This window comes from Athene cunicularia, assembly GCF_003259725.1.
Source record: "Athene cunicularia isolate RWA chromosome 1 unlocalized genomic scaffold, athCun1 chr1_part2, whole genome shotgun sequence".
NCBI classification, from domain to species: Eukaryota; Metazoa; Chordata; class Aves; order Strigiformes; family Strigidae; genus Athene; species Athene cunicularia.
Window position 1 is genome coordinate 51,013,038 of NW_020799092.1, and position 26,980 is coordinate 51,040,017.

General features: G+C 38.6%; 1 protein-coding gene across 3 annotated transcripts in view; it reads right to left on the reverse strand.

Annotated features, from left to right (window-relative positions):
* Positions 1 to 26,980, reverse strand: part of PDZRN4 (PDZ domain containing ring finger 4) — a 264,767-nt gene that overhangs the window by 23,879 nt on the left and 213,908 nt on the right. For all 3 annotated transcript variants that reach the window (XM_026841010.1, XM_026841008.1, XM_026841009.1), the window contains 2 exons: positions 21,286 to 21,539; positions 19,592 to 19,694 (listed from right to left, as the gene is read on the reverse strand). In XM_026841010.1, the coding sequence (XP_026696811.1) occupies positions 19,592 to 19,694; positions 21,286 to 21,539 (357 nt within the window). The remainder of the gene's footprint in view (positions 1 to 19,591; positions 19,695 to 21,285; positions 21,540 to 26,980) is intronic.

A 26,980-nucleotide genomic window follows, 5' to 3' on the forward strand; every position in this document is an offset into this window, starting at 1 on the left:
AGCCCGTGCAAGAACTTTCAGTGTTTGGAGGCAACCAGTGTTTGAAACTCAGAATACACTTAGATCTGATGTGTCCCTTGTCCAGGAACTGCTGAGGAATAAGCAGGTTCAGGGAATCCCTGACATTCTCTGTGATAATACTAATTTTGTTGAACTTTACCTACTCTATTCACGGAATTAGCAAAGACATTGAATACTTTCCACAAAACTGTAACTCTCGGGCAGCTCTGGTACAATGGAGGTTTAAGGAGAGAAACGCTGACCCAAATCTAAAGGGTTTAGAGTCTAGTTGCTGGATTCTATAATATTGTCTTGTCTCATTCTTTGTCCATTTTTCATTTTCATTTCACTCATGACTGACTGTGAAATGCAATAAAACTAGTTTACAGTATGTATTGTAGACCAGTGTAGCTAAGAAAGTTAACCAATTATTCAACATTATTCTATAGTATGACAAAGGTAAACTCTACACTTGGCTACCTCATGGACAAACATGACATACTAGGACTGGGAGTCTCCTGAGACTATGCTGACAAAGAAACCTGCTGATCCCCTCTACAATTTATATATTGTGACCCATCTTCAGAATGGAAACCTTTAATAAGGAAACATTTAAAAAAGTTACCATTGCAAATGACAGAGGATGAACTTATTGATACAAGTAAATTATTGCAAGACCAAGAAATGAAAATTGTCTGAAAAATCACTGAAGGTATTTTAGATTACTGGGCATATGTTTGAGATTCTTCCCTGGATGATGCTCTATACTGAGGAAGGGAAATTTCCCTACCTTCTCAAATTCATCATAATTTTGAAAAAAAATTAGTAATATATTGCCTCATAAGAAAGTTTTTTATCAGTTTTCCAGACTTTTTCTGCCTTTAAGTCCCTATTCCTTGTTCAATTTTAACTGCTTTGGTGCAGTCATCACTTGTTGAATTGTTGTCCTTATCTATAAGCAGAAAACAATGCAAACACTATCAGAGTGGCAGGACATAAAAGAATAAATGATTACAGAGTGTTTGAAAGGCACTGTAGAAATATTATAAATGCTTCCCTGTTTGCCTTTATAGCAATTGTTGCACACTACTAAAAGGACCAAGAAAGACTATCAAAATCGTAATAGCTATTGAGTTCCCTTCACCCATACAGTATATCAGAGTAATGGGTCCCATGAACTCTGGTAACACCATTAGAAGGGACAGCATGGAATCAAAACACAACAGTATTTTTCCTAAATGGATGGTGTGTGATCACTTCAGTTAACATTTAAGTCCTCATTACAATGAGAAAATCATCTCACTGTTGAGACAGTCAAATACTAAATTAATTTTAGTTAGTGTTACTCTCCAGTGTAACAGAACTGTGATTCATAGTTCAGGGTTTGTATTATTGTGACATGTTAAGATAGAGGATCCTAAACATGTTTTGTTTATGATACAGTCAACTATTTCATTTCTTAGCATTAACTAGCATCTACCTTGTTACATTTAATTCCATTATCTTTAGAGGAAAAGAATGTCAGCTTTTCATGCTGCTTATATATCAGCTTAGTCCAGCCTGTAAAACCAAACCACTGTGCTTTCTTCCCTCTCCCCTTCGAACAACTCTCCTGAATGGGGAAAAAAAGGCAGAAGGGAGAAGGGAAATTTTGTTATTTACAGGTATGAAATTTCCAGGTTTTAAATTAGGAGCCAACTCAACATTAAACATATAACTTAGAAAAGGAAGTCACCACAGCATACTGGAGAAGGATTCTTGCTTCACCAGAAGAAAGATAAAAAGCTGTCAGTCTGGAAAAGTCTTTGTGTGGTGAAGCAATGCAATACAGATATGCTTTATCTTAATCCTAAAATGTATGAAAGAGCTGTATCTTGGCTCAAGTCTCTAAGATGGCTGACAAACTCCATTTACAAAGCCCATAGTAATGTAATGTGTTCTAAGGCAGAAGAATTCAGAGAGAGGCAGTCTGTGGAGGTCTCTCTGGGTTCAGCAATTTTTCTATCATAGGATGATTACTAGTACCTCTTGGATCAAAACCAGATTACAAATTGTTACTAGTTGCTATCATTGCAACATGAAGGGGAAAAAAAAAAAAAAGTTACCTGCATAGCCACCCACAACAATGCAATAATTGTCAATCAATGAATTACTGCCCATGACTAAATAAGTGGCCCTGCGCATACTCTGAAACAACCATAGGTGTGAGCTGAAACACCTTTATCTTCTACCCCTTTATGGACCATTATCAGGCAGAGTTCCAAACCCTTTACACAATTTAATTCATAGTTGGGAAGACCAAAGAGTTTGAAAATGCTAAAATACATCAGGGTTTAGCTGACAGGTTTTATGATTATGTCCCTGCTTTCCTCTGTTTCTTTCACAAGCACTTGTAAAGCAGTGCCTTTGTGCCAGGCTAGTTATTTTGGGTTGGAGCCTTGACTGCAGTTTTGGAAGAAATCAAGGCTTATTGAATGCAATGAGTGGACCCAATATCTGATGATCCAAGGCAGAAGAGTTTAGCATTTACCATAAATTTTAAGAGAAAACAAACCCAAAATAATAAAGCAAAATAAGATGAGTAGTTACTTTTATCTTTGCTTTTCCTTTTTACCTATAGTAATAACTGAGAAGCTGTTTGAATATTCATCTCGCTAATAGTATAATTGACAGAATGATTAACTGAATGAATGAAGCACAAAAGGCCAAGAACGGCATACTTACAGAATAGCTCAATGAAGAATTAACTGCGAAAGTACATTAAGGTCTGACTTATCTTAATAAATTGATTATACTGAAAAAAAATCCTCATCCGAGCTAGAGTCACTCTTCTGAAGTATAAAACAGAAGTGCACAGGGATTACACACACCTTAAAATTATGATTCACTCTTCAGTATTGTTTTGTTGCTGCATCTTTATGCGTGAGATCAACCTCCAGTTTATATACATAGCTGAATTTTGGCTGCTTTTCAAACTTTCTGTCAGGGTTACCATAAGAAGGTTGTCCTGCAAAGTCAGATGAATTTTATCACTTTCTTGATAGTGGCTTCTGTAAACTATGGAAACAAAGAAAAGTTCACTCTTGACCTCATAACTGTGTTTGGTAATCCCAGCTCTGCAGTTCTTATCACATTACTGGGAGTGACATAAGCACCTGGATCATTATCAGGCATAGCTCTAGAGAGCCGAGCATCCTGGCAGCATCGCACTAATCACATTCACTTTCTTGGTCTCTTCCTCCACATGACTAGAAGGATATACTTCTTCTAGGCTGCCAAATCATTGGTCATTTACATTGCTACCTTCTATAATATTTAATCTTCATAATGCCTTACACTTGTCATCACTGTCACGTAATTCTACTCATGAAATAAAAATAAATAATACAAACAGAACCAGAGCTATCCCTTCACTCTTCTTACAAGAACAGTTCAATCTAATGAAGTCCTAGGAGGGCAGAGAGCTAGCAGTAGAGCTAGTAAAAATTCATCTCAAATTCGGAAGTGATTAGAATAGTATTACACATTACATAAAAGATACATTGTAAATGAGTTTAGGTGTAAAATAGAGGAAACAATAACCTGGGATTGCAACAAAAAAGCATCATCAGCAGAAAATTGTGTTCTTAGGCTTCCCCTTAAAACACCATTTATTTTACTTCTGAATTTGTACCACGCAGTAGGAGTTGTGACTGTTACGTATGTATATATCAGAGTATGTACAATGGATAAGACTACAAGACTGCTTGGTGTTTCAAACAAGTACCACATTTGATGTTTCCAACTCTCTTAGCTAGGCTTTGTTTAGCAGTTATGTCTTTAACAATGACCAGAAGTAATTTGAGGAAACTTAGAAAAAATATGTGCAAATCCTTGCATCAGTAGAAGTCATCACAACAATCTATTTCAAATATGATGAATTTTTTTTTTCCTTATGAGCTACCAATCTCTGTGGTACCTCCAATGTACATTCAATAAAGAGATTTCCTCTTAAGGTAGGTATTTTGTTTTCAGGCTTCGACTCAGTGTTAAATATTTAATTGTTTACTTGTGTGTCCACGTGTCTGTGTGTGGAGGTGAGGTAGTATGTGTGTGTAAATTTATGCATTTGAGTACATAGGTACATACAGTGTATATATATCTGTGTGTAAGTGCACGCCAAGCAGGTCAGTTACACCGCAGAGAGTCTCCCCTGGCAATCACCAAACAATTCATTTAAGAGCATGACTGAAACTCTTCAAAACACAGTGATAGGATAGACACTTACAGCAAGAAAGCGAAAGCGTCAGATGACCCCACAATTCACAGAACCAGAGCTGTGACATTTACAGCTGTCTCTGGACTCTAACTTTTAATGACAAACCCTATAGAAGACTAATTATTAATCAACTGCAAAAAGAGAAATGGCAAAAAGAAGCTTCAGTTTGCTAGAAAAGCTCCTCTGTTATAAGCTATATCAGTCAAACATAAAACCCCTTCTCACTTTACCACCATGATAACTGCATGTTTAGGGTGGGCTACTGTAAAGAAACAGCTCACAGGAGAGGCTATATAGAGGGAACACCTATCACCGTAGCTTGCTTAAGTATACAGATAAAAAAGTATCAAAACTGCCTGGGATTCTGGGGATTCCAGACTGAAGACAAATAATACTGCAGGCAAACAAAGGCTTCCTAGACCTGAGAACTATCCTGAGGCCATCAAAAATTACGCCCTCTTGTCAAAAGGATTTTCCAGGAAATACATTAATGTCAATGTAACACAGGCTAATTGTAGGCTATCTAGGAGAAGTATTCATCATGAAACAGAGCGCAATGAGCTGTCCTTCCCTTCACAGGTCACTGCAGGGTCCTATCACATTCTTTTCACAATTAATAAACTTGTATTTAAATGTTTGTAGTGGATTCATTTTACAAACACTGGCCACTTCCACCGGAAAAAGAATGCTTCGATCAGAAAGGCAAAGCTATTAACTCCTCTGGTACCTTCACCATGAAAGGTAACAAAGCATCACAGGATTTTAGCTGATTACAGCTTAGTTTTAGAACCCATTCTGTAAATGCCTATGGAGATGTGGCAGAGTTCAAGATTTCAGTTTTAAAGCAACTTACATTCTTGAGTTGTGAAAATAACCGAAAGAAATAAGTTATTTTTCCCCCTCTCTCGCTCCCTGTATGTTCTGTTCTGCAGATTTTACATAGACAGGCACATCCACAATGTACTTGGGGCCTATTTGGATGGAAATAGAAAAGCTATGGAGCAAGACAGAGCCAGCCTAGATGTAAACAAGCTGGAACTGCTGGCAGCTGTGCTGTTACAAATAAAATTGCATTCCCCACTGTCTTCTCACTTATCAATTTTGACAGAAGACTGTCCTGACTTCTCATAAACAGCATCGAAAAGGACAAATCACATTGGGTGTCAGATTTGCCAGAATGGATTTGGTTGGTAGCTTACCACAAAGAAACAGAGGTTATCTCCATTCCACATGGTGGGGAAAAACAATGCTCTGTCCAAGGGGTGGGGTTCTGCCTTATAGGCTAAAGTCTTATTTAATCCTCATTTTTTAAAGTCTGGTTTAGATTTAAGAATCTCTGACACAAGATTTGTTCACATCAAAGCAGAAAGGAAAAATAACAACAAGCATTTCTCAAATGTGTAATACAAAAGCAAATACAACACAGAATGAAAAATATTTAAAAACAAAATCACTTTTCTGCTGATCCCTGCTTTATAGCTACACTTAGAGCCACATGCAGCTTTGTAACCAGACAAAGAATGCTCTGGGAGAGCAGGATGCTGTAGACAGTGACACCAGTGTTTAAAAAAGAAGAAAGAAAAGTAAAAAGTAGTAGCAGCAAAAGACAGAATTAATATGCTGACATATAGGCACCTATTAATAAAATATCATCTTGCAGCTGTGGGAGCTGAATTTGGCCCTATAGCCGATGAATACTTTGATAATAAAGAAGCTCCACTGGATATGGGAATTCACTCTCTGCAGCTCTGGGGAGAAAATTTTTGGTGTACACTGCACTTCTATGTAGGAAAACAAACAATGGAGTAACTTAAGGCATGGCAAGCCTGCCAGTGCATATTCAGCAGTCTGATGTGTGATGATCAGTAACAGTCTGATGGCCGTGAGTGGGAGGAGGAAGACACCCAAGTGTCAGCTGAGACTCCCAATGGGTGAGGACAGGGGGCGGACAGCAGTCACAGAGCAGATGGGGGAAACAGGTTAGGCTGGATGAATGATGGAGCTGGACTACAAATGTGAGAAACCTTTGATCGCTGTGCTATGAACAAATTTAGCATTGCAGTGGGAGGAAGGGTCTAAGCATATGGGGATGAGATAAACACAACTCCTAATTCTGTGGGCCTCGCAGGCTTGGTGTGGCCTTTCTGATTTGCTTTTAAAGGGCATTTAAGCCTTGAGTGTAAAGACACATGGTGGACTTCACAGTGAGTGTATCTCGTAAGGAAGTCAAAGAGAGGAAAAAAAAATCCTTTACATATTACAGGCTTTCTGGCTGCAAAAAGCTCAACAGCTGCCAGTATATCCTCCAGGAAGTCACAAACATCCACTCAAACCCGAGTTTTCCCTCTTCGCTAGCATGCATAATAGCAAATCTTCAGATTCCTGTCAAAAAAAGAATCCAAAACTCAATCTTTATGGGAAGTATTAAAGTGCCCTAAATGCTATTAAAATGCTATTAAAAACCATTTTTTCCTACTGTCTGGATGATCACACTTACTGGAAAGTAAAATGTCCTCAGCATACTTTGTTATTTCAAACAAGCCATGGTCTTACTTTTCTCCTTAATTCTTCCACCTCCCTATTCGCTCTCTTTATCTCTGTTCTTTTCCCATGGTGCAGTATGAATGCTAATTTATTCGAACTACTTAACTATATGCATATATTTTCCTATGTTATATATGTATATATGTTTTCACCTGCTAGAGACCCAACACCCCTTCACGTATGTTCTGCACTTGAGAAAACCATGTATTCTTGCTTTCTGAGCAGAGAGATCCATGATGAAGGGCTTATATATAGTATTTCTCAACAGTCAGCTTTGGTCCTTAACTTTTGGTCTTTTAGTCAATGTAAGTGTGAAGCTGTAAGGATATGAGAAGAGTATGTAGCATAATTAACTATCTGATGATATGCAGCGAAAGATTTCCTTTTCACTGGATTCTACATTCTCATTTTCTTCTCACTGAACAAAGTAGGTGGGAATAGCACAAACAAGGCAGAAACTGAACCTTATGGTAAAATGAGATAAGCACACTAGACTAGCAACTATTCCATTGTGCAATGTGTGTGAATATACCAAACTGTCACACTGGCTGTCAGTCTCTATATTCCAAAGGAGTCCTTTGCTCCTGGACAATTTTGACAAAAAATAAAAGAAGGAGATTTATTGTTACATGTATTTGAAGAAAAAAAAATCTGACTGTTCATTAAAGCTCCTATCCTGACCCCCCATATTGAAACTCTTTGGCTTTCAGCATTGAAAAATAAGAGATACAGCTAATGAATCGCTGGTCTGAGCCATATAAGGGGTGTGGCGGAGGAACCCCTCAAACTCTAACAAGTCCAATTATTTTTGCTTTCCCGAATTAGCTCCCCAATCTGTTCTCCAATAAAAATAGCTTTGACATAAAATGTTAGAATGGACCTTCTCTTGGTTATCGGGCAGGAAACAGCGCTCCACATCTGGCTAGAAGACCATTAACTAATTAGGGTGCTGGAGCATATCTCCTATGAGGCAGGAGGCTGGGAGAACTTCATTCAGTTATCCTTTTGAAGAGAAGTATCTTCTTAATAAGGAGGTCTTATTGCTTTCTTCAAGTACCAAATGCAAGTGTCCAGAGAAGTCAGAACCATGGAGGTGCACTGTGACAGCCACGAGACAACAGGTATCAGTTGCTACTCAGGAAATTCCTATTAAATATTTAGGGAAGTCTTCTTACCGTGAGGGTAGTCAAACACTGGGAGAGTTGTCCAGAGATGCTGTAGACTGTACACTCTAAAACGTAAGTAACTCTAACAGCTATATAATCAGCATCCACTTCTTTGCCCTTCTATGATAGGCTCTCTCTGCAATTTCTGGACTCACCTCAAAAACAGTGGTACTTGAAAGCAACTTGGAAAATTTAGTGGTGACATCTACTGAAGGGAAGGCGACAATATGAATACATGACATCAGTGCTAAAATCTTTACAGGGACTGCATTTCTGTTTGCCATTCACTGTGTTGGAGACTAAAGTCTGGAAGGTATCCAACACCTGCAAAAGCTCTATGTACTTGGAAACCAGTCTCTGCACTTGAAACTGTCAGATACATCCTTCTCTGTCCATGAATGTACTCTTTGATACACTACGGACCTTCTCAGGAGAAGACCCCAAAGTCTGGTAATGGTATATAAACACTCAAATCTGACACACTTCAAAGTGTAAAGGAAAACCTGTTGAAAGTAATAATTCTGATAAGATCAGGAACTTAAAGTTCCAAGAAGAAAACTATTTCACTTCCAAAAACCACATATGCTGCTGCTGTTTCTAAACCTGATTCCCAATTCTCCTGTTTATTAAAGAGCCCTTCACAGTTTAGAGCTCTTTCTAAACTGTAGCAACTGCCTTTTTCTAGCCAACAAACCTTAGATACACGAAGTCCAGAGGTTTATGAGTTGTCATAGCTGCAGTTCAGATCAGCTGAGAATCACTTGGCATAATTAGCTTCACTTTTCACAACAAATTTCACCTATTACAGGTAAAATCATACTTTATTTTTTGCTATATTTCAAAATGTTACTGCCCAGCACTTGGCTCTGTAAACATCATTATTACTGCTGCCTGCCTGCTTTGGGCCTGAAACATGTCAGAAGATTTATCTGCCTCATCAGCACTTTCTAAACACCCAGGCAGCCAATTGAAATGGGGAGGCATAACAGATGTGCCAACATCTGCTGCAGCAAGCATTTATCTGGACAGCACAACATGTAGCTGTAGAGTCAAACTCCTAACCAGTTACAATTCCACATGTTTGGACAGCCTTGATCTACAACTGTGTGAAGGCAATTTTGGAATATTAAAATCAAGTTGAAAATGTAATTTTTCAGTTTTAGACAGCTGTGAGAAATATATCTTCCTGTAGTTCAGTTTATGCCTTTCAGACACAGTATAGGCAAAATACTATAAAAAGCTAAATTTAAAGTTGAGCTTACAAAATTAGAAATTCTTAGAAATCACCAAGTTAAAATTTCACTCCATCCATGCTCTTATTTACTTTGAGATAAATACATATTAAAATATGTATAGTTAAAATATGCAAATTTTAATCATATACTTGTCCCTATAAATCAAGCACATGAAGCGATATGCAATGACTTTTAAACACATTTTTATTTTCCTGGCACCAAAACAAGGACTATGGGCACCATACCCATGCTGAGTTTCAGCTGTTCAAACTTCTGTTGCACATGGAAATGTCCTCCACCCCCAAACACACACTTGTACAGACTGATGAAATCGTGAGATGAAATACAAAGCAAACTCATCATCTGCTTTTTTGATGCACAATACAGTTTCACCTGTATTCCTGCTCACCAAACCATGCCCTCCAGGAATGACTATCACATTCTCTTTGAAGAGCTGCCTCATTAAATAAAAAAGCAAACTTCCACAGAAAAGACCTCTCCTGTTTTGTTTTTTTTTTTTTGATTTCTCCTCTGAAAGCCCATCATGCATAATACTGAAACCCTGTTTAAAGTCCATTTTCTTGTAAAAGGTTCCCTCTTACTAGGGGGATTTGGCCTGTGCCCTTGAATTTCCTAGGATACTAAGCTTTAAAATAGTGACATTATAATAAGTGACATAAAATAGTGACATTATAATTAAGCTGGTTATGGTTATACATGACTTAAGGTTATTTTTAAAAGAACATGTGAAAGAAATAATTTTCTCCCATCTTTTGTCTCTATAGCTAGATTCCATATCTCCAAGAGAGACTAGATGAGCTTTCAAGCAGAAAGCATATGAAAAATAGTATTAATAAAACCCTTAGAAACATTTTCACTGTAAAGCATTTATAGAGGTATATGGTATAATAGTAAAAAAAACCTGTCTAAACAAAGCATTTATTCAAAACAGAAGATTTATAATCCACAGATTTTCATAAATATGAAAATATTGCCAGCACCTTTCTCTTCCTTTGCTGAGTGAAAAACACATACCATATGCTGTAATGTTGCCCAACAATAAAGTGCTGCTGAACTAAGCTCACTTCTCTTCATTTTCCTGGAAAAACATAAGGTCTGACAACAAGGAAAAATTTTTATTAGCTTTCAGGTGAAGCAAGGAGTAACCCTGTGTTTGTTTTATGAAATCATGAAACAAAATGATATCATTGACTTGATATATTATACTCCTGTTTTAAAACACAATAAATGGTAATAACTTTGATAAATTTGCCCATGTCAGTGTTGTGTTCTTCTCCTCATTCTCTCATGATCCTCTGTTGTGGACACAGTTCAAAGTCCTAAATTGGGATATTCATTACTTAGGGGAGGTAAGATGACAGCAACTTCATCTGCTTTGAATGTCAGAATTTTGTGATGACATACAGTAACACCCTCAAAATTAACAAATGGTTGCAGAAACTACCCAGACATCCATTTAAATGATCCAATTACTAACAAGGAAGAAGAGTGATTTAATGGCCAAAAGAGAGATGCATTGCAAGTAAAGGCTCCTGGGTTTTACTGCCAGTTCTGCCACTGACTGACTTGGCAAGTCTCTCAATATGACTGTCCTTAGTTCACCTGCTTGTGAATTCCTGTAGCAATACAGGACATAATAACATCAAAGAACCTCAGTGGAATGGTGTTAAGTTTAATTAATTTATACTTGAAAAGTGACTTCAATTCTTAAAAGACAGATTAAAAAGTAAAATGAAAGGACTCCCTTTGCCACTACTCCTTTGCTCATTTACAGTGTACAACTGGCCACAGTTAGGGAGAAGTTACATATTTATTATTGTCTATGTGTACATTAGGCTGACTTAAATCCCCAGGCATTTTAAAAAGTGCCAGTGAAACACATAATCTTGTGCTGTAGTATACCAAATGCATGCTAAAAGTCCTCTTTTAATTATTACACAGTGTTATTCAAAGAACTACAGCAAAAAAAAAGGTCCAAAGCCACTTCTCCATTTTAACTGTGACCTTTCCATTTTTAGCCTGTAGTGACAGTCAGCTGGATCACAGGCCAGTTGTTAACAGCTCAGAATGCCTTTTGAGTTAAAAGGAAAAAGTCTCGAGGAAGGGTTTTAGAAGCCCTGATCACTGTCCAACTGAAACAACTCTAATAATTTATTTACTTGTCCAGGAGACTTCCTCACAAGCTTTTCAATTAATAGCTTTAAAATACAGTTCAGTTGTTGGTTTTTTTTCCTCTGGATTTGTACGATATGACATGTAGGAATGGAAAAAAAAAACCAAGACCCCACAAACCAGAAAGACTCTCCTAAGCAACCAAGACCACAGATCACAGGCACACACATAGCTATTCGGTTCCTTCATGAAGCTTCTTAACAGCAGATGCTATATAATATTATGCATTGGCATAAAAATCAGAATAATGGTGTCAGTAAATGTCTCTATACCATGGGGCATCCATGACCCAGCCATAACCACTAGACAGTTACAAACTGATGGTCAGAAAATAAACACAATACAGTAAGTCCCAGTTTATCTAAGTCCACTCTGAGCTGTCAGATCCATCCCTCCACCACAACAGCAGCCACATAAGGTAAGGCACATGGTGAGACGTATCTGCTTTTCCTACACCACACTTACCAGCAAGTCTTTTCACATTCCTGTTACCACACCAGCCAGGTCTGATGACAATGGAAAGACACAACTGTCCTGGTTCAACTAGGATAGGGTTAAGTTTCCCCAGCAGAGAGAGAGGGGGAAGGGATCTCCAGCCGGGTTATTCATACCATGCTGGCTCAGGTCCAGGGGCGGGAAACTTTGATTTTACTTTCTCTTTGACTTTTTGGTGGCAGGACCCACGCGTTGGCTTTGTTCCGTGACCATTCTGCGGTATTTCTCTGTATATCGTTTGTCTCGTTCACTGTTATTACTGTTTATTGCTGTTATCATTGCTACTGTTGTTGTTCAGATTGCTTATTACACTGTTGTATTAAATTTCTTCTTATTTTAACCCAGGTTTTGTGCCTCACTTCCAGCCTGACCGGCTGAGGGTGGGGGAGGGACAACAGCAACATGGTCTCTGGTCCCAGCAGGGCTTAAACCAACACACACCACTTTGTCCACCATTTCAGCTCTTCTACACTGGAACACTCATCTCTATTAGAATGCTTATTTCTTGAAGCCTTCTCTTAAATTACATCTGGTGGCTGCTGAATTAAAAAACTGATTTTTATTTCTAAAGGCTCATTTTTGATTCATGCCAAGTTTTAGAAGTTCATGAAAAAAAATCCAATCACAATACAAAATATAGAAGAAACAAGCACAACCTGATAGCAAGTCGCAGAGGTATTATAGTGGTTCTGCCCATTCATGTCACTGTCATCCTATCTGAACTTAACTGGAGTGATCCCTGACAAAACAAGGTTTCTCTCACTCTCTCTCACCCCTTTATACTATTAAATAAAAACCATGACTTAACAGCTGTGTAGAGAAATTCCATGCTACATGTAAGGAATTTCTAGAAAACTCTTATGTAAGAAATGTTTTCCATTTTGATGGTTACACATCCATCTTCTGGGTTTGCTTTACTGTACAGCAACAGTCATCAGGTAACAAAACAAAAGAGTCTGAGTGCAGCGATTGGAAGTGCTGGCAGTATGCACAGAAGCTGTTTCCATAAAAACTGTTTATTCAGGTGTTAGCAATTTAAGCGGAAGCTCGAATTGCATTGCCGCAAGTGCCTGTAATGCTCACACAGGGGTGTTTGCAGGCTATCACAGCTCTGAAGGGAGCTGTTACAGGCTATCAGCTCAGTAATCCTCATGTTAAAAAGGCCCTAAATATGTATTTACACGATAGACAGATCTGTTTGGTTTACTGGTTAAATAATCCATGTGTTGAAAAGGCCTTAACTATGAATTCACAGGGCAGGCAAGTCTCTCTTGGCCTATTACAGCAGTGGTGGACCTTTCAGAAGGTCACCAGAGACCACACTTTAGTAGCCCATGAGGGCCTCAACCCACAAATACTTCCAAGTAACTTTCTTCAGATAAACAACATCATTCAGACTGCTAATCTGTACACAATTACTCCTTCTTTTGTTCTAAGGAAAAAATACCAATAAAATCGATCACTTCAAAAGCATTATGTCACAGAAACAGAAAGTCTGAATTTGTGCCTGAAATCCTTCCCTCATCACAGTGGGATGAGTGTTACAGGAAGAGTAAACCAATGCGTTACTGCTGCATTGCACCTGCTGCAATGCTCAGATGTGGTAAAAAAACCAAAGAGAACAGGTTAATATTTTCCCCTATGAGAGTTTTAAGTGTTCAGCAAGAAGAGGTTTACATAAAACCTTACTCATGGCCAATTCCCAAATTTTTCTACCTTTTCTCTCTTCACGGCCCATTTTTTAGTAGTTTGTGAAAACAGCTGACAGCATCTGATCCAGAAACGCACAGGTCAATAGGAAACTTTAGCAATTTCAGTGGGTTTGGATCAGGCCAGTGGTATACTTAACGGCCTAACCTACATTTAGAGTTAACAGATTTACAGGTGCAAATACTCATCAAAACATTTAAATGAATGGCTGTGCATAACCATAAATTAGGACTTACATTCAACACACATGCACACACATTTATTTCCTCATTCTGACCAAAAATCTGTCCCTTGGGTCTACAAAGCAGAACATGAACATGAATACATGAGTATTCATTTTTGCCCTGAGGTGTTAACTAACCCTCAGAGCACTATGAGTTGCTCTGCTTAGGAGGAGATACTGATGATGGAGTAAAGCAACTTTCATACGAATCTTCTAATTTCCAGAAGTCCTATCTTCCAGATCATAGGAGGAATCAAAACAGCAGGTGTGCAGTTTCTAGCTCATGCTCTGAGTTTCACAGAGGCATCAGGTGGGAAAAATCTCACGTGGCTTTTTCTCAAAATACTATGCTCTTTTGTGGCTGCTGTTTTCTGCAGGATCTCTGATCCTTTCATTGTCTGGACACAAAGGGCTTCATAAAAACTGACCACAGAAAGATGTCACTTGCACATGCCTCATGTGGTTGTCTGTTGATTTAGTGACATGCACTAACTTCCTGAAAAAAAGTAAAATAAAGAAGCTCAGTGGTTTCTGTGACCTTAAGTGAAGAGCATCAGAGTACCTTGCAATTTTGTATATGGTCAACTCAACCTTTAGCAACTTCTCCCAGTTACTAATTTTAATACTGCCCCAATCTGTCAGCACTAGCATTTGCATGCATTAAAACTGGAGTCATCAGACACAAGCAGGCTAACACAATGGCTGCCATTCTGCCTTCTTTACTCTCAAAATGCTAATCCTGGCATGGTGGACCACTTACGTGGTTTTCCAGGCTCCTTGTAAGCTATGTCATGGTACTGAAGCACTCACTTGTGCCTTTGACTAAAAACAAGGACAATCAGAGCTGGAAAGTCTTTTAGGGCAATGATGCTGGTTGTCTTCATACATCCACATCAACTAACACCCAAACTTCCTCCAAAACCTCCCCCTCAATTCTGACACGAAACTTCAGCCTACTCTTCCTCATAGATGCAACTACAGTTACATTGGCTTTTCCTTCCCGAGGGTGTCTACTTTTGATGTTTGTAAGAAGCATTCAGCTAGAAGTAAGAATCTCTTCCTATCTCAGATATATGAGATTTTAAAAGCTATAATTCTGCAGAGATATTGGTTCTTGCAGCAGAAACCAAACACTTCCAATTTAGCTCAAAAGCTACTTCAGTACATAGAACAAAGGTATGAAGGTCTCTGCCCTTGGATAAGGACCTGTTGACTAAATGACACTACTTGCTTGTGCCTGATTAAAACTTATTTTCTTCTGCCCCTCCCATTGAGAGGCAGTGTCCTCAGACTGAGTAGGTAGGACCAGTCATCAGTGATGCTTTCTTTTGTCCAGCTTTGTCTTTACAACATTATTTGGGTTTTTTTTACCTATTTTTTCACTTTTGCCATTTAAGTGACTTTCTTCCTTTAATTTCTGTATTACTGCCAATGTTCCAAACCATGTATATGATGTTTCTCTCTCCTAGACAGTATGTTCAGAAATGTTATTAAAGAAGTTCATGCCCATTAGTTTATTTACTCCTCTCTAGCACCAGTATCCTTTGTTCTTCTTACAAGGATAAATTTTAGAGCCATGACTTACTGTGGGTTGTGATGCTTTAAGTCCTTTCACCTTGTTGGTACCAGAGACTGTGATGTATATTCTAACATCACATGATGCAATTCCAGGAGCACAACAGCCACTTACAGCCAAACTGGTTGGGTTTGTCCTGAATATCTTTAGCTCTCTTCTTAGTGATATTGACGGCAAGTCTAACAGCATTTAATACAAATTGATCAATTTCTGCTTTATCTTAAAAGTCCTTGTAGGTATCTGGCTATGCCAGAATTTCAGATCTTTTTATTCCTTTCTGCCAACATTGACTGATGCTGGCTCTGACCCCTGTCTCAATATTTACTAACAATTCAGATGCCTTTTAGGACAAGTTTTGCAGCAGCAACATAAGGATACTCATGTTGGCTATCAACAATCCCCCAGCTTCACCATCTTTCCAGCCATTTGTTTAAGGTATGGTACTGTATGGAGCCTAATGAGCCTCACAGGGAGTTCATCCTTCCAAGACAATTGTCTCATACTTGAGTTCATTGCGCTGCGACAATCTGAGCACAACCCACTGTGTTTTACTAGCTTACAAATGGAGTAGAAGAGTCTTGTAAGTGTCTAATCCTATAAAATCCACTGGCAAGTATAATTCCATATCCCCAGTGCTGGCTATCCTATGTGATCCTCCTGTTTGTTTCTTATGGTGGTAACTCAAGTACTTAAATGCCAAACATATCTGTAAGCAAGTTCCAAGCTAATCGAAGTTTTCCAGGACATTCCCTTTCCTGGAAAACATTATTATTTATAGCACCTCAGTTGCTAGTCATCTTATTTCTTTACTTCCTAATTTGGCTAAGTATTTTGCATTTGTGTCTCAGAACTGATGCATTCTTCACTTATAAACTATTTCTAGGAAATAATCAGGTGTTGGTCTAGTTCTTTTTCTGCGCTATCTTGTTTCAATCACTTTCTGAAATCCCCAGGTATAGCTTTGAATCCATTTTAAAAGTACCAAGTTTTCCATGGAGTCCTGTGAGCTACTCATCTGTATCCTTTTAGTACAATGGGAACGTTAACGTGCAGTTTGGAAACTGGACCATACTCCTGACACCAGGTATGTTTTTTTACTGTTGTCCTGGTTCAACTAGGATAGGGTCAAGTTTTCCCCAGCAGAGAGAGAGGGGGAAGGGATCTCCAGCCGGGTTATTCATACCATGCTGATGTCAGGTCCAGGGGTGGAGCCTTTTTACTTTCGCTTTTGGTTTTGGGGGTGGGCTTGTTCCCTGACCATTTTGCGGTATTTCTCTGTATATCTTTTGTCTTGTTCACTTTTATTGCTTATTCTTATTATCATTGCTACTGCTGGTATTCAGATTGTTTTATCACACTGTTGTATTAAATTTCTTCTTATTTTAGCCCGGGGTCTGTGTTTAACTTCCAGCCCGACTGGCTGTGGGTGGGGGAAGGGCAACAGCAATGTGCTCTCCCTCCCAGCAAAGCTTAAACCTGCACAGCTGTGTGTGGGGGGTTTTTGTGTGATTAGCTAGGGTTCACACCAGGAAGTTGTTATGAAGAAAAAAACAGTGATAAAATCAGGGAGCACTGATAACAATCCTTCTTCTACAGAAAGCACAGTAATAACAATAAAATTCTTTCCCCTAAACACAGGAGAAATCCAATGGTGGGAGATAGAGAACGCTTTATGCTTCTTCCACCCACCAGCCTGCATCCCTCAGGGTGGCTTGAGCAGAGCTTCTGCACCATCTCTTCTTGCTGCTTTCACCCTTAAATGGTGGATGGACAATGCTGATTTTACAAGTTGTTGTCTTCCCAAATGCTTTAGAATTTTTTCCTTCCAGGATGCTGCTGCTGCAACACAGCAACCTGTGGAACTATGCTGGAAATTAGATCAGGCAGCTGGGCTAGATTAACAACAACTCTTCCAAAAATCTGTTTTTTTAAAAAATACTGTATTACTTCTCACATCTGTTTCACAAAAAAGTAACACTGGCATAACTGAGGGGCCAGATAACATCAGGGCAAGGGTGGGACTAAGTGACCACATCAGGGTACACCTAAGACAATACTGTTGTAGAGACCTTGACAGCTCTGGACCATAGCCTCTGCTCCACTCACTGTCCTGCTGCTTCTCCCCTGGATTGGCAACAGCAGCTAGTAAATCTCTTTTGACTCTGTCTTTTACAGGATATTTTTTTGGATGGAGATATATGTATCTCTGGGGATAATGCTCTTAATCTTTCCAGCTACCTAGTTATGGCAAGGGAGCTTAATCATGTCTTACAAGGATCTGAAATAACAGATAATACAACCAATGAGTAACCTAAATCATAATACTACCATATGGGCTTAAATTTTGGGAATGTCTTTCATGTTTTGAGCTCTGTTAGTTAAAGGCTCTAAGATGTTCTTGTTTCTCCTTCAAAACTTTCATATTTAGTAGAAAGCATTATTCTGAAGGGAAGCTAGACAGTTCCTTCTCTATTTAAATTTCACATGAAACACTATTTCAGTTCCTGAGTGAATTTGCCTTGGGCGACTGAATCACAGCTGACAGCGAATTAATGACTATGATGGTGTGATTAGCAGAGATTACAGGCAACTGAGAACCTGCCCAAGCATTTGCCATTGTCACAATACTTATGCCAGCTATTATTAGGGATTAAAATAATGGTCATGAAGAGGACTTGATTGCATGAGGTAGGCTCTTTAAAAACTGTTAGTATTTTGGTACGTCGCTGATATTCTGATTAAATGGTGAAAATTATATTTATCTAAGTATTTTTAAAATATTTTTATTAGATGACTGCATTACTAATTTATTTAAATACTACTAGAAAAATAGTTTGTATTACATTTAAGGAAGAACTACCATAAGCAAACACATTTGACAGAGAAATATAATATTATATTACACATGGGGAGTCAAAACAGAACTTAAGCTCTCAGACTGCTGTGCTGTGAGATATCACACCAAAACCCAACTGGGAAGAAAAATAATGATTTCACTAATCCCTAGCAATGATTTTCTGAGAAGTTCAAATAAAAGTTTGCTTGCTCTGATTGAGATTCACTAAGAAGATGTTATTTGATTTTTCTGTTTCCCAGAGGAAGAACTTCAGATTCCCCAGGCTGCTAGAAAGAACAATGCGCTGTACTTTCAATAGAACATCTTAGCTGCTAAAGACACGATAAAAATGAACACCGCATATTTGCCAAAGCTTTTGCCATTCATTTCATTTCCAAATGTCAACCAGTTATATGAAACCTTTAAAAAGCTTTCTTAAGGTAGAGCAAACAGGACGATAGGATATTTTCAATCTTTTATTAAAGATATTTAATTATTTATAATCACTCTTATTTAAAATACAGTAACTTGAACTTATGCAAAAACGCAGCACTGTTTAATAATAAAAAGAACCATCTGCTACTTATGCCTGTCCTTACAAATGTTTTGTTACTCGATGATAGTGGAAAACATTAAAAGCTAACAACTGGCTGACAAGAGGACTATTTAGATATTGAAATGCAAATCTAATGAAGAGCAACGTCACCAATCATGTTATCGTTTTGGGAAGCATCACATAATGTTTTTACAGTGACTCAGAAACACATTCACCGTTGTGACTGGAGAGTACAATGCATTAACAGCAAAGGGAGATTTGTGGCACAGAGTATAATTTGTTATAATTGCAATACTTACAATGTCAAATATCAAAGAGCAAGTAATAGAAATTATATTAATTTTCAAAGTTGCAGCCTGATATTACAAACACTCAAATACACATCCAAGTATCTAGAAGACTAATCCCCAAGGCATGACATACAAGGCCAATTAATTCTTAAAATTAGTGGAAATAAAACCAATTAACCTTCCAGTTACTATTTTTAATTTTGGAAAGGCTTGTTTTAAAGTGTTAAAACTGCAAAAGCAAATTATCTGAGTTACAGTCTCCAATGCACAAAGGGGGAATATGTTTAATACCTGGACTTGTATGTAGCCACCCACTGCAGAATTCTGGTTTCACATTTCATGTGTGTAGCCTAACCCCAGTAAAGCCTGTGACATTACACAAGTATAAAATAAAATAGCCTTTGGTGCCAATTTTTTAAGTAGTATTCCCACTCTTATTTTTCTCAGAGGACCCTGCTATCAGCTGTGTAAATATCATGAGAGAGGGGCTACAGTGCCAGTGATCTTACCTCATACTCAAAGTCGTCTGCTCTATCTGCATCAGCAGGCAGGCTGGAAATATACTCATTACCTTCATAAAAGTCATGCTCCACTGGGTGAAGAGAATGGCAGCTATATGGAACAAAGCAGCACAACAACAGTAGATGAGACAATAGATTTTTTTAAATTAAAAAGTGGTAAAACCCCACCACTTCTCTGTTGATTTCACATCTCTGGAATGCTACTCTGAATGGTCTGATAGCCTGAAAGGAACTGTACCAAGAAGTAGCATGGGCTGTTTTTTTTTTTTCCAAAGCTCATAATCTGGCTGAGTTAATTTTGCTGGGTCCATCTTTTGTCAGATTTACACAAGGTGATTTCTTAAAAGTGTCTGTTTTGGGCCAAACTATTTAATTGGACATTTTGGGACTCCTTATGCTCATAAAGGTACCAAGCTCCAGGTTCATGTGCTGCATCATGGCTAGGGGAAACTCACTAATTATCTGGATATTATGTCTTGAATGTGCATAATCTACAACCCACACCAGGCTCACAAATTGTTCAAGAACTCACATAAAACAATTCGCATTATCCTCTTCTGTTACAGTGATGAAGTGGTGAAGTGCCTTTGAGTAACTGTACACTAACATATGTCAGTAAACTGCACTGTTAAGCAGGCTTGGAGCACAAAGAATGAGGTCTTTACAGTGTGCATTTAGGTACAGCCTCAGCTCCAATGCTGGATCCCAACCACGCAGCACCCAGTGTGGATCTATCTTAGCAGAGGTAGGAAACTTGTCCCCATGCTGAGGGCATGGGAACTTCAATCGCAGTAGCACACAGTTTAATAATATCCAGTAACAACTCAAAAATAAACACATATCATGTTCCTAGCCATGCAACAGTTAAGTGGCAGGCTCAATCCAGCATTTGGCTGGCAAGTTCTCTCTAAGATAACCATCTAGCCAGCTTACCTAGAACTTCTAAAAATGGAGCTACTTCAAAGTCAAAAGTGGTATGTTCTCCATTAGCATCTATCTTCTGAGATGCACAGCATGCTAAGAAGTTGGTGGAAAAGCTCTAGGGCTATCAGTTTTCCTGGCTACAGACAGAGGGCAAGGGTCAACCACTAGGTGATGTTACTCATGAGCTGGAGTCCAAAGAGGAAGAAGCCTACATCCTATTTTTGAATAAGCACCACCTGCTGGTATTTGCACTCAATTCAGTATCAAAGAATTTGACTGAGGAATAATTTAACTCATATCACTTGCCATATGACAGACGAAATTGTACTTTTGATCTCTGTATTTTTGGAATTGTTTTGCTTTTCACAAGGGGACCTATAAATGAAATAATTTGTTTCCTTGACTTTTTGGTAAGAAATTTGGAAGAACAACAAGGAACAAGACAGCTCTTTCTAGGTTTGAGGAAGCCTTTCTGGTACCTTGGAGCACAGAAGTGGGTTTCATTCTGACTAGGGCATAGCTTTGGTTGAACAAACACATGAACACAAAGTAAACATGGCCAAGATTCCATCCTGTAGCTCTAATCCATGAGTAGAGTTCAGAAAAACTGTTATTGAAGCCTGAATGGGACAGTGTTTACCAACAACATTTATAATTTATTTAAAGTGTTCCTGAGACTTTTTTCAAGAGAAGGCTACAAGCCTAACACTGCAATGCCTCAATCCCACAAGTAAACAGCAAGAGAAGATAAACAATACCTGTCTGAAAGTAGAAAAGGGCAGATATCAGGAACTGGCGGTGTGGAAGGCCTTAGTTTGGCCAGAGCCATAATGTGCTCAAAAGTGATGTCAGTCTGAGTGCTGGCATCCACAAGCCGAACATCCTGAGAGCTACCATGAGCTTTGCTAATTGGGGCTCGTCGTAAAACCTGAACTACAATTGGCTCCTTGGCATTGCGAAAAGCTTCCACTGCTTCTTCATGAGTGGCCTTGGAGAGGTCCTTCCCATTGACCTAGAGAAACCCAGAAAAATATACCAAAGGTTAACAAGAGAAAAGGCAACATAAAAATATGGGCATGAAATATAGGGGGCTGAATTATTTGAGTAGTACATCAGACCACATGCTGACATTGACTGGACCATACTCTGGCATCCATGCAAGAGGGAAGATAAAGCAAGGAGGAGAAATAAATTCTTTAATCTTTGCTAGAAATAAGAAATAGTTTGAACTCTCTCATAATTGCCCCAATGGTACATGAACACAGCAAAGAAACTTTTAAAAACTACTTTAAAAGGACATTTAAGATTATTTCTCTCATGCTATTTTATTCACCTCATAAAATACAATCAAAAAAGAACGGGTGCTTTAATTTTCAATTTCAGCATTGTCTGTGGCATGCAACTGTTTTAAAGGATTTCTGGCACATTATTATTAATGCAGATGTCAATAAACATGTCTCTGATGTTTAAAAAGAAACCAGGCCAATTTTCAATGTTTTTTCACTTATCTGCTGTGGCCATTACACCATCATTAAGACCAAAGATAAATTTGACTAACACAGTCAGCTGCTGCTTTTTTAAGGAAAGAGAAATCTAAATCAAACAAACTGAAGAAACAATTTTCTACAAATAGATGAATAATAAACCAGAGAAAATTATGCTGCAAATGCAGCACAGCTTGGCAAAACTAAAAAGACTAAAAAACTGAAAGGTTTCTCTCTGCTACAGGCAAAGCAGCAAATTCTTCCCAGTCTAGATGAGGGGTTAGGGTATTAGAAAAGGTAACTGCAAGGCTGGGTGATGCTAAATTCACATGAATTCAGGTGTTTAGGGCAAATTCCCAAATATTAGCCCACTACAAAATCTGAGGGCTAATTTGCCAATGGCAGTCAGTAGCTAAGTCCTTGGACAAAATCTTTATATAGAAACATCTTTATATAGAAAATACCATTCTACTGTTGCCTGAGCAATGGGACTGGTGTTGACTGCTCCACAGGAGCTTACTGTTTTGAGCTACTGTGGAGATGAGAGAGGATCCTGTGCTGGGGTAGAAAAGAAGGGGTTTATAGTAAGAAATGTCAATATCTGAAGGGTATCAAAACCTAATTAAAATTTATATCCCTGGGAAAATCTCTGCATTGTAGCAAATCAGAAATAGGATTCTACTGCAAGTTCATGCCCAAATTAACTTTGTGGTATAGACAATGAAGTCATAAAACTTCTGCTTAATGAATTAAGTCTAAAACCTCCCCAGAAATGGGAAGGACCCCATAATTGACATCCCCAGTGCCTGCAAATATTGGTTGAAATAAAAATTTCTTTGCCACATCACTTTCATTCAAGAAATTATTGGAACTTTCTTGTCAAAAAGGAAAAAACACGTGAACAAGAACAATGCCAGCAAACTCAAAAGAGCCTTCAGGAGCATTTTTAAGCCTGTCAGGAGAAGCATTTGTAATTAAAATTGTCATATTTGAGGCAACATGTGTAACCATAGTCCTGTGTATTATGTGGATGGCTATAATACTGTTGACCATTAATTACATGTATGTATCAACTCAAAATGTTTCCAAAGTACGTGCTCAAGTACAAGGTAGAACCAGTTTTCCTCTGATACGACTTTCAAAGAAGCAACACTTTCACAGCCACATTACTCACAAGGACATGCAAAATCACCAATGCAAAGGTCAGTTCATCTTTCTAGCTAGCCCTGATGCTGTATGTGGTGATAGGAAGGCTAGAAATTATCTGTACAGATTTCTGTACATAAAAAAGCTCAAAACTCTCTGTGCTGAATGCCTGGGATCCCCAGAAGTAGCATACCATCCCAGTCTGGACTGTGATCAAGTAATATGAAGAGCAGCTAGCTTGGTCACCTAAGTTTAATGCATATGTATGGTTTCTCTGATGACTGAAGCCAAAAATGTCAAGATTTTATGTTAAGATTTTAAATTCTCATCCATCACATTATAATCTTGTGTTACATTAATGTAAGTTACCTGGACAAATATCAGTGGTATATAAGAGGAAGGGCCAGAACAGTCAAGGAACATGCAGCATTAGAAGAAAAAAAATTTCCCTGAGGAGTGAGCTTCTGCAGAGCCTCTTGAAGAGCACGTTACACTGCCAGGGTGTTCCGACTCAGCCCCGTCTAACAGAGGCAATTAGAGATAATGCTGCAAGCCTGGGTCTTCTAGTCACACTTCATTTCCAGCCTCTGCTTCATTCTTGCTTCTAACTCAGATCCTATCAATGACACAACTTTCCACAGTTTCTGCAGTTTTTGTAACAAGAGTGTCCTATATTTTTTGAGTAACACTTATTCCTAAGGTCAGAAAAATTACTTTCCTGCCTCCCAAAACCCTTTTAATACTTTTAAAGTTTTAAATAACTATACAGTTTTTCTCCTAAAAAGCAAATGCTTGGGAAGAAATACAACATAGCACTGTACAAATTTTTTCCCCTAATCAAGTATAAAACACACAATCCTTTGTATCCCATCTGAAGAACATGGGTTTTGGTGCAAGCTGACCACTTTATCACAGATCTCCATCAGCAAAGCAAAAAGATATTTGGATAGCATACAAAATATATTATTAGATTTTTTTTAAAAACCAGAAGCTTTGTTTATTCACATCAGTCAACACTTATCACTTTTTCTGAGGAAACAGACATAAATTCACAACAATGCCATTTACATGCAAATTTTATTTCTGAAGAGTAATAATATTTTAAAGTCACATGAGTGTGAAAAATCACAAAAGATACACATTTTCATTCATCCTGGGAACCTGTGGCTGACCTCTATTTTCATTTAAATGTCTATTTAAAGACTTTAAAAACATTCCATCCTTTATGTTGGTTTCTTATGAAATACAAGCACTTTGGATACCCAATACTTGTTTAAATTGTCACTTCAAGTTCATCAACACACTTTGTCGATCTGCATAAAGGTCATCTAATTTATGAATGTCGACTTTCTCAGAAGAAAATCTATAGCTGAATTACTCTATGCTGGCAGCTGTCCTGCCCACTTGGGGCTGGGAAGAGAAAATTTATTTTAAAAACTAAAGCCAATACTACAGATGGGGTTGGAAGCTCCCTTCACATGGCTTCTTTAAGGGTTTTCTGTCTCTTGCATTATCCCCCAACTTAACACTCACATATAGTTACCCTGGGAGCTGTAGACAGCTGAGCCCTTATTTACAGCAAGCCACTTACAGGTTCTTAGTGCATGATTAAATAAATTCCTTGCCTCAGAAAGGTTACTTTCAGTGGAATCCAGGGTACTATTTTAAGTGGATAGAGAAATCAGTCACTTTTAACAGTCAACACAAAGACATGGGAATACATTTGTTGTAACAGATGGGCTAATTAATCCACAAGCAAGTTGTGAATGTTAAATAAAGAATATATCTTTTCTCATGTAAACCATCCTCCTGCCCTGTTTGATCAAGCTTCTGTTTAATGAATACTCTTCCCCTGTTTTTTGGACACACTGCAAAGTCTGGGCCACTTGTCAACATCTCCCCCAGAGTGACTGGTGGCCACTGCCTGGATCCTGGCCATCCTCTTTGGATTCCTGCTCTGAATCCAGCTACATGCAAAACTTCATCAGCATCAGAAAATAAACAAGCAAACAGGCTTTGTCTTTCATGCACAAATCAACTGACACTGGCCAACTGCCACTTCTAATGCCATCACTACTGTGCATAGGCTTATTGCCACTCACATAGAGGTGGACAGCAGAGAAGGAAGGAGGGACAGGACTAAATAACAAAACAGTGACTATATAAAAAAAGTAGGCAAATGGTTGTTAGGTTACCCTTGTGCTTTGAGTGCTAAAAAAAGAAAAAAACCCAATCAGTCCTTCAATGAAGACTGCTTCCAAGATTTAAGTGCCTGTGACTGAGAAATGAAATAGCCTTGTCTTCTAACACTTTTCTGCTCTTGATGATTTAACACTGGCCAGAATTTTTGAATCAAGAGGGCCAGAAATACTGTTATGTTTCCTTTAGTCTTTACTTCCTCCATATTAAGAGAAAAAGGAAAAAAGAAGAAAGGAAAAAAAGAGGAAAAAATATAAGTAGTCATGTGAATGCAACCATTACAAAAGTTGTCACATTTGGAGCTCATGAGATAACCTCAGCAAATACACAGCATATGCAAGTTGAAATTTCAGATCAACTCTGCTGAAGTAAAATCCTTGGAGACCCTCCATTTAATCAGTAGAGGCAAAGGGAAGAATAACCAAAGCATTCTGCTAGAGCAGAGACATCCAGACATAAGGGTTTCCCAGCGAAATGACAGAGATACTGTCTGATGAGATGATGGAGTTCACACAAGGCTCACTGTCTTAGGAGATTTCAACACCCATGTGGAAGATGCCTCTGAGCTGACAGGTGCTAAATCTGCTCTCGTCACAGATGTCTCTTCACCTCCAGTCCCTTGCCCTAAATACATCCAGGCTACCACGGACCCTGGGTGCATCTTTGGATCACAAACTGGCACAAAGGATTGAATGTTGTCCCTCAGTTTGACCAGTCTTTCTTTAGCACAGGAATTTGAGCCCTCCCTAACTGCAAGCCACAGAAAAAGAACAAATACATACCACCTTCCTCCCAGACTTTCAGCTTTCAGCACATATAGACTCTAAAAAACATCTACCGCTGAGGCCACCAGCTGTGAGGCTCTCTGGGCAGGACAGGGGGACACAGGACATATGAGCTACCAGTGACACATGTTATGGAGGAGACACTGCAACTCTTCTGCTAACACAAATGTGATAGCTCATCTACAGAAAGGGCATTCAACATGCTGACCTTTTAGGTTACAGTTCAGTACCAACCTGCATTTCTTCAGCAAGTTAATCAGAAAGGTAGCAAATTCAGCCATTACCCAATACCACTATCTCAGTTAGGGTTCACGTAAGTTCAGTAAAGGGACAACTTTTATTATGCTGGTTAATGACATTTCCTCTTCTTTAGCCGGATGAGTTAAGCAATGCTTGTTTCTATTTGATCCTCTGTTGACCTGACTACGAAATCTTGTCATCCCTCCTAAAAGCTACACAAGCTGCTGAACACACAGGCTCTGGCTGCTTCCCTCAGGCTGAACCACAGACTTGTAATGAGAACCACATCTCCACTACCTGTAGAGGTGAGGTTTGTCCTGTTTGTGTAGCTGGTTCAACAATACTGAATAGACCCAGGCAACACCCAGTACCGCAGCCTTCTGTTCATCTTCCTCTGTATAACCAGAAGCACTTCCAGTTCCCGGTATTTAACTGAAATTACCGTGGCTGAACTGTCTATGGCTAACCCTTAATCTAAGCAAGATGAAATAAATGCTACAAAAAAGTGGGGAAACATAGAAATATACTATTTCCACTCTGCAAAGTTTCCTTCCGGAGGGAGGCAACCCAGTGACTTCTTGGAAATTTTAATTACCAAA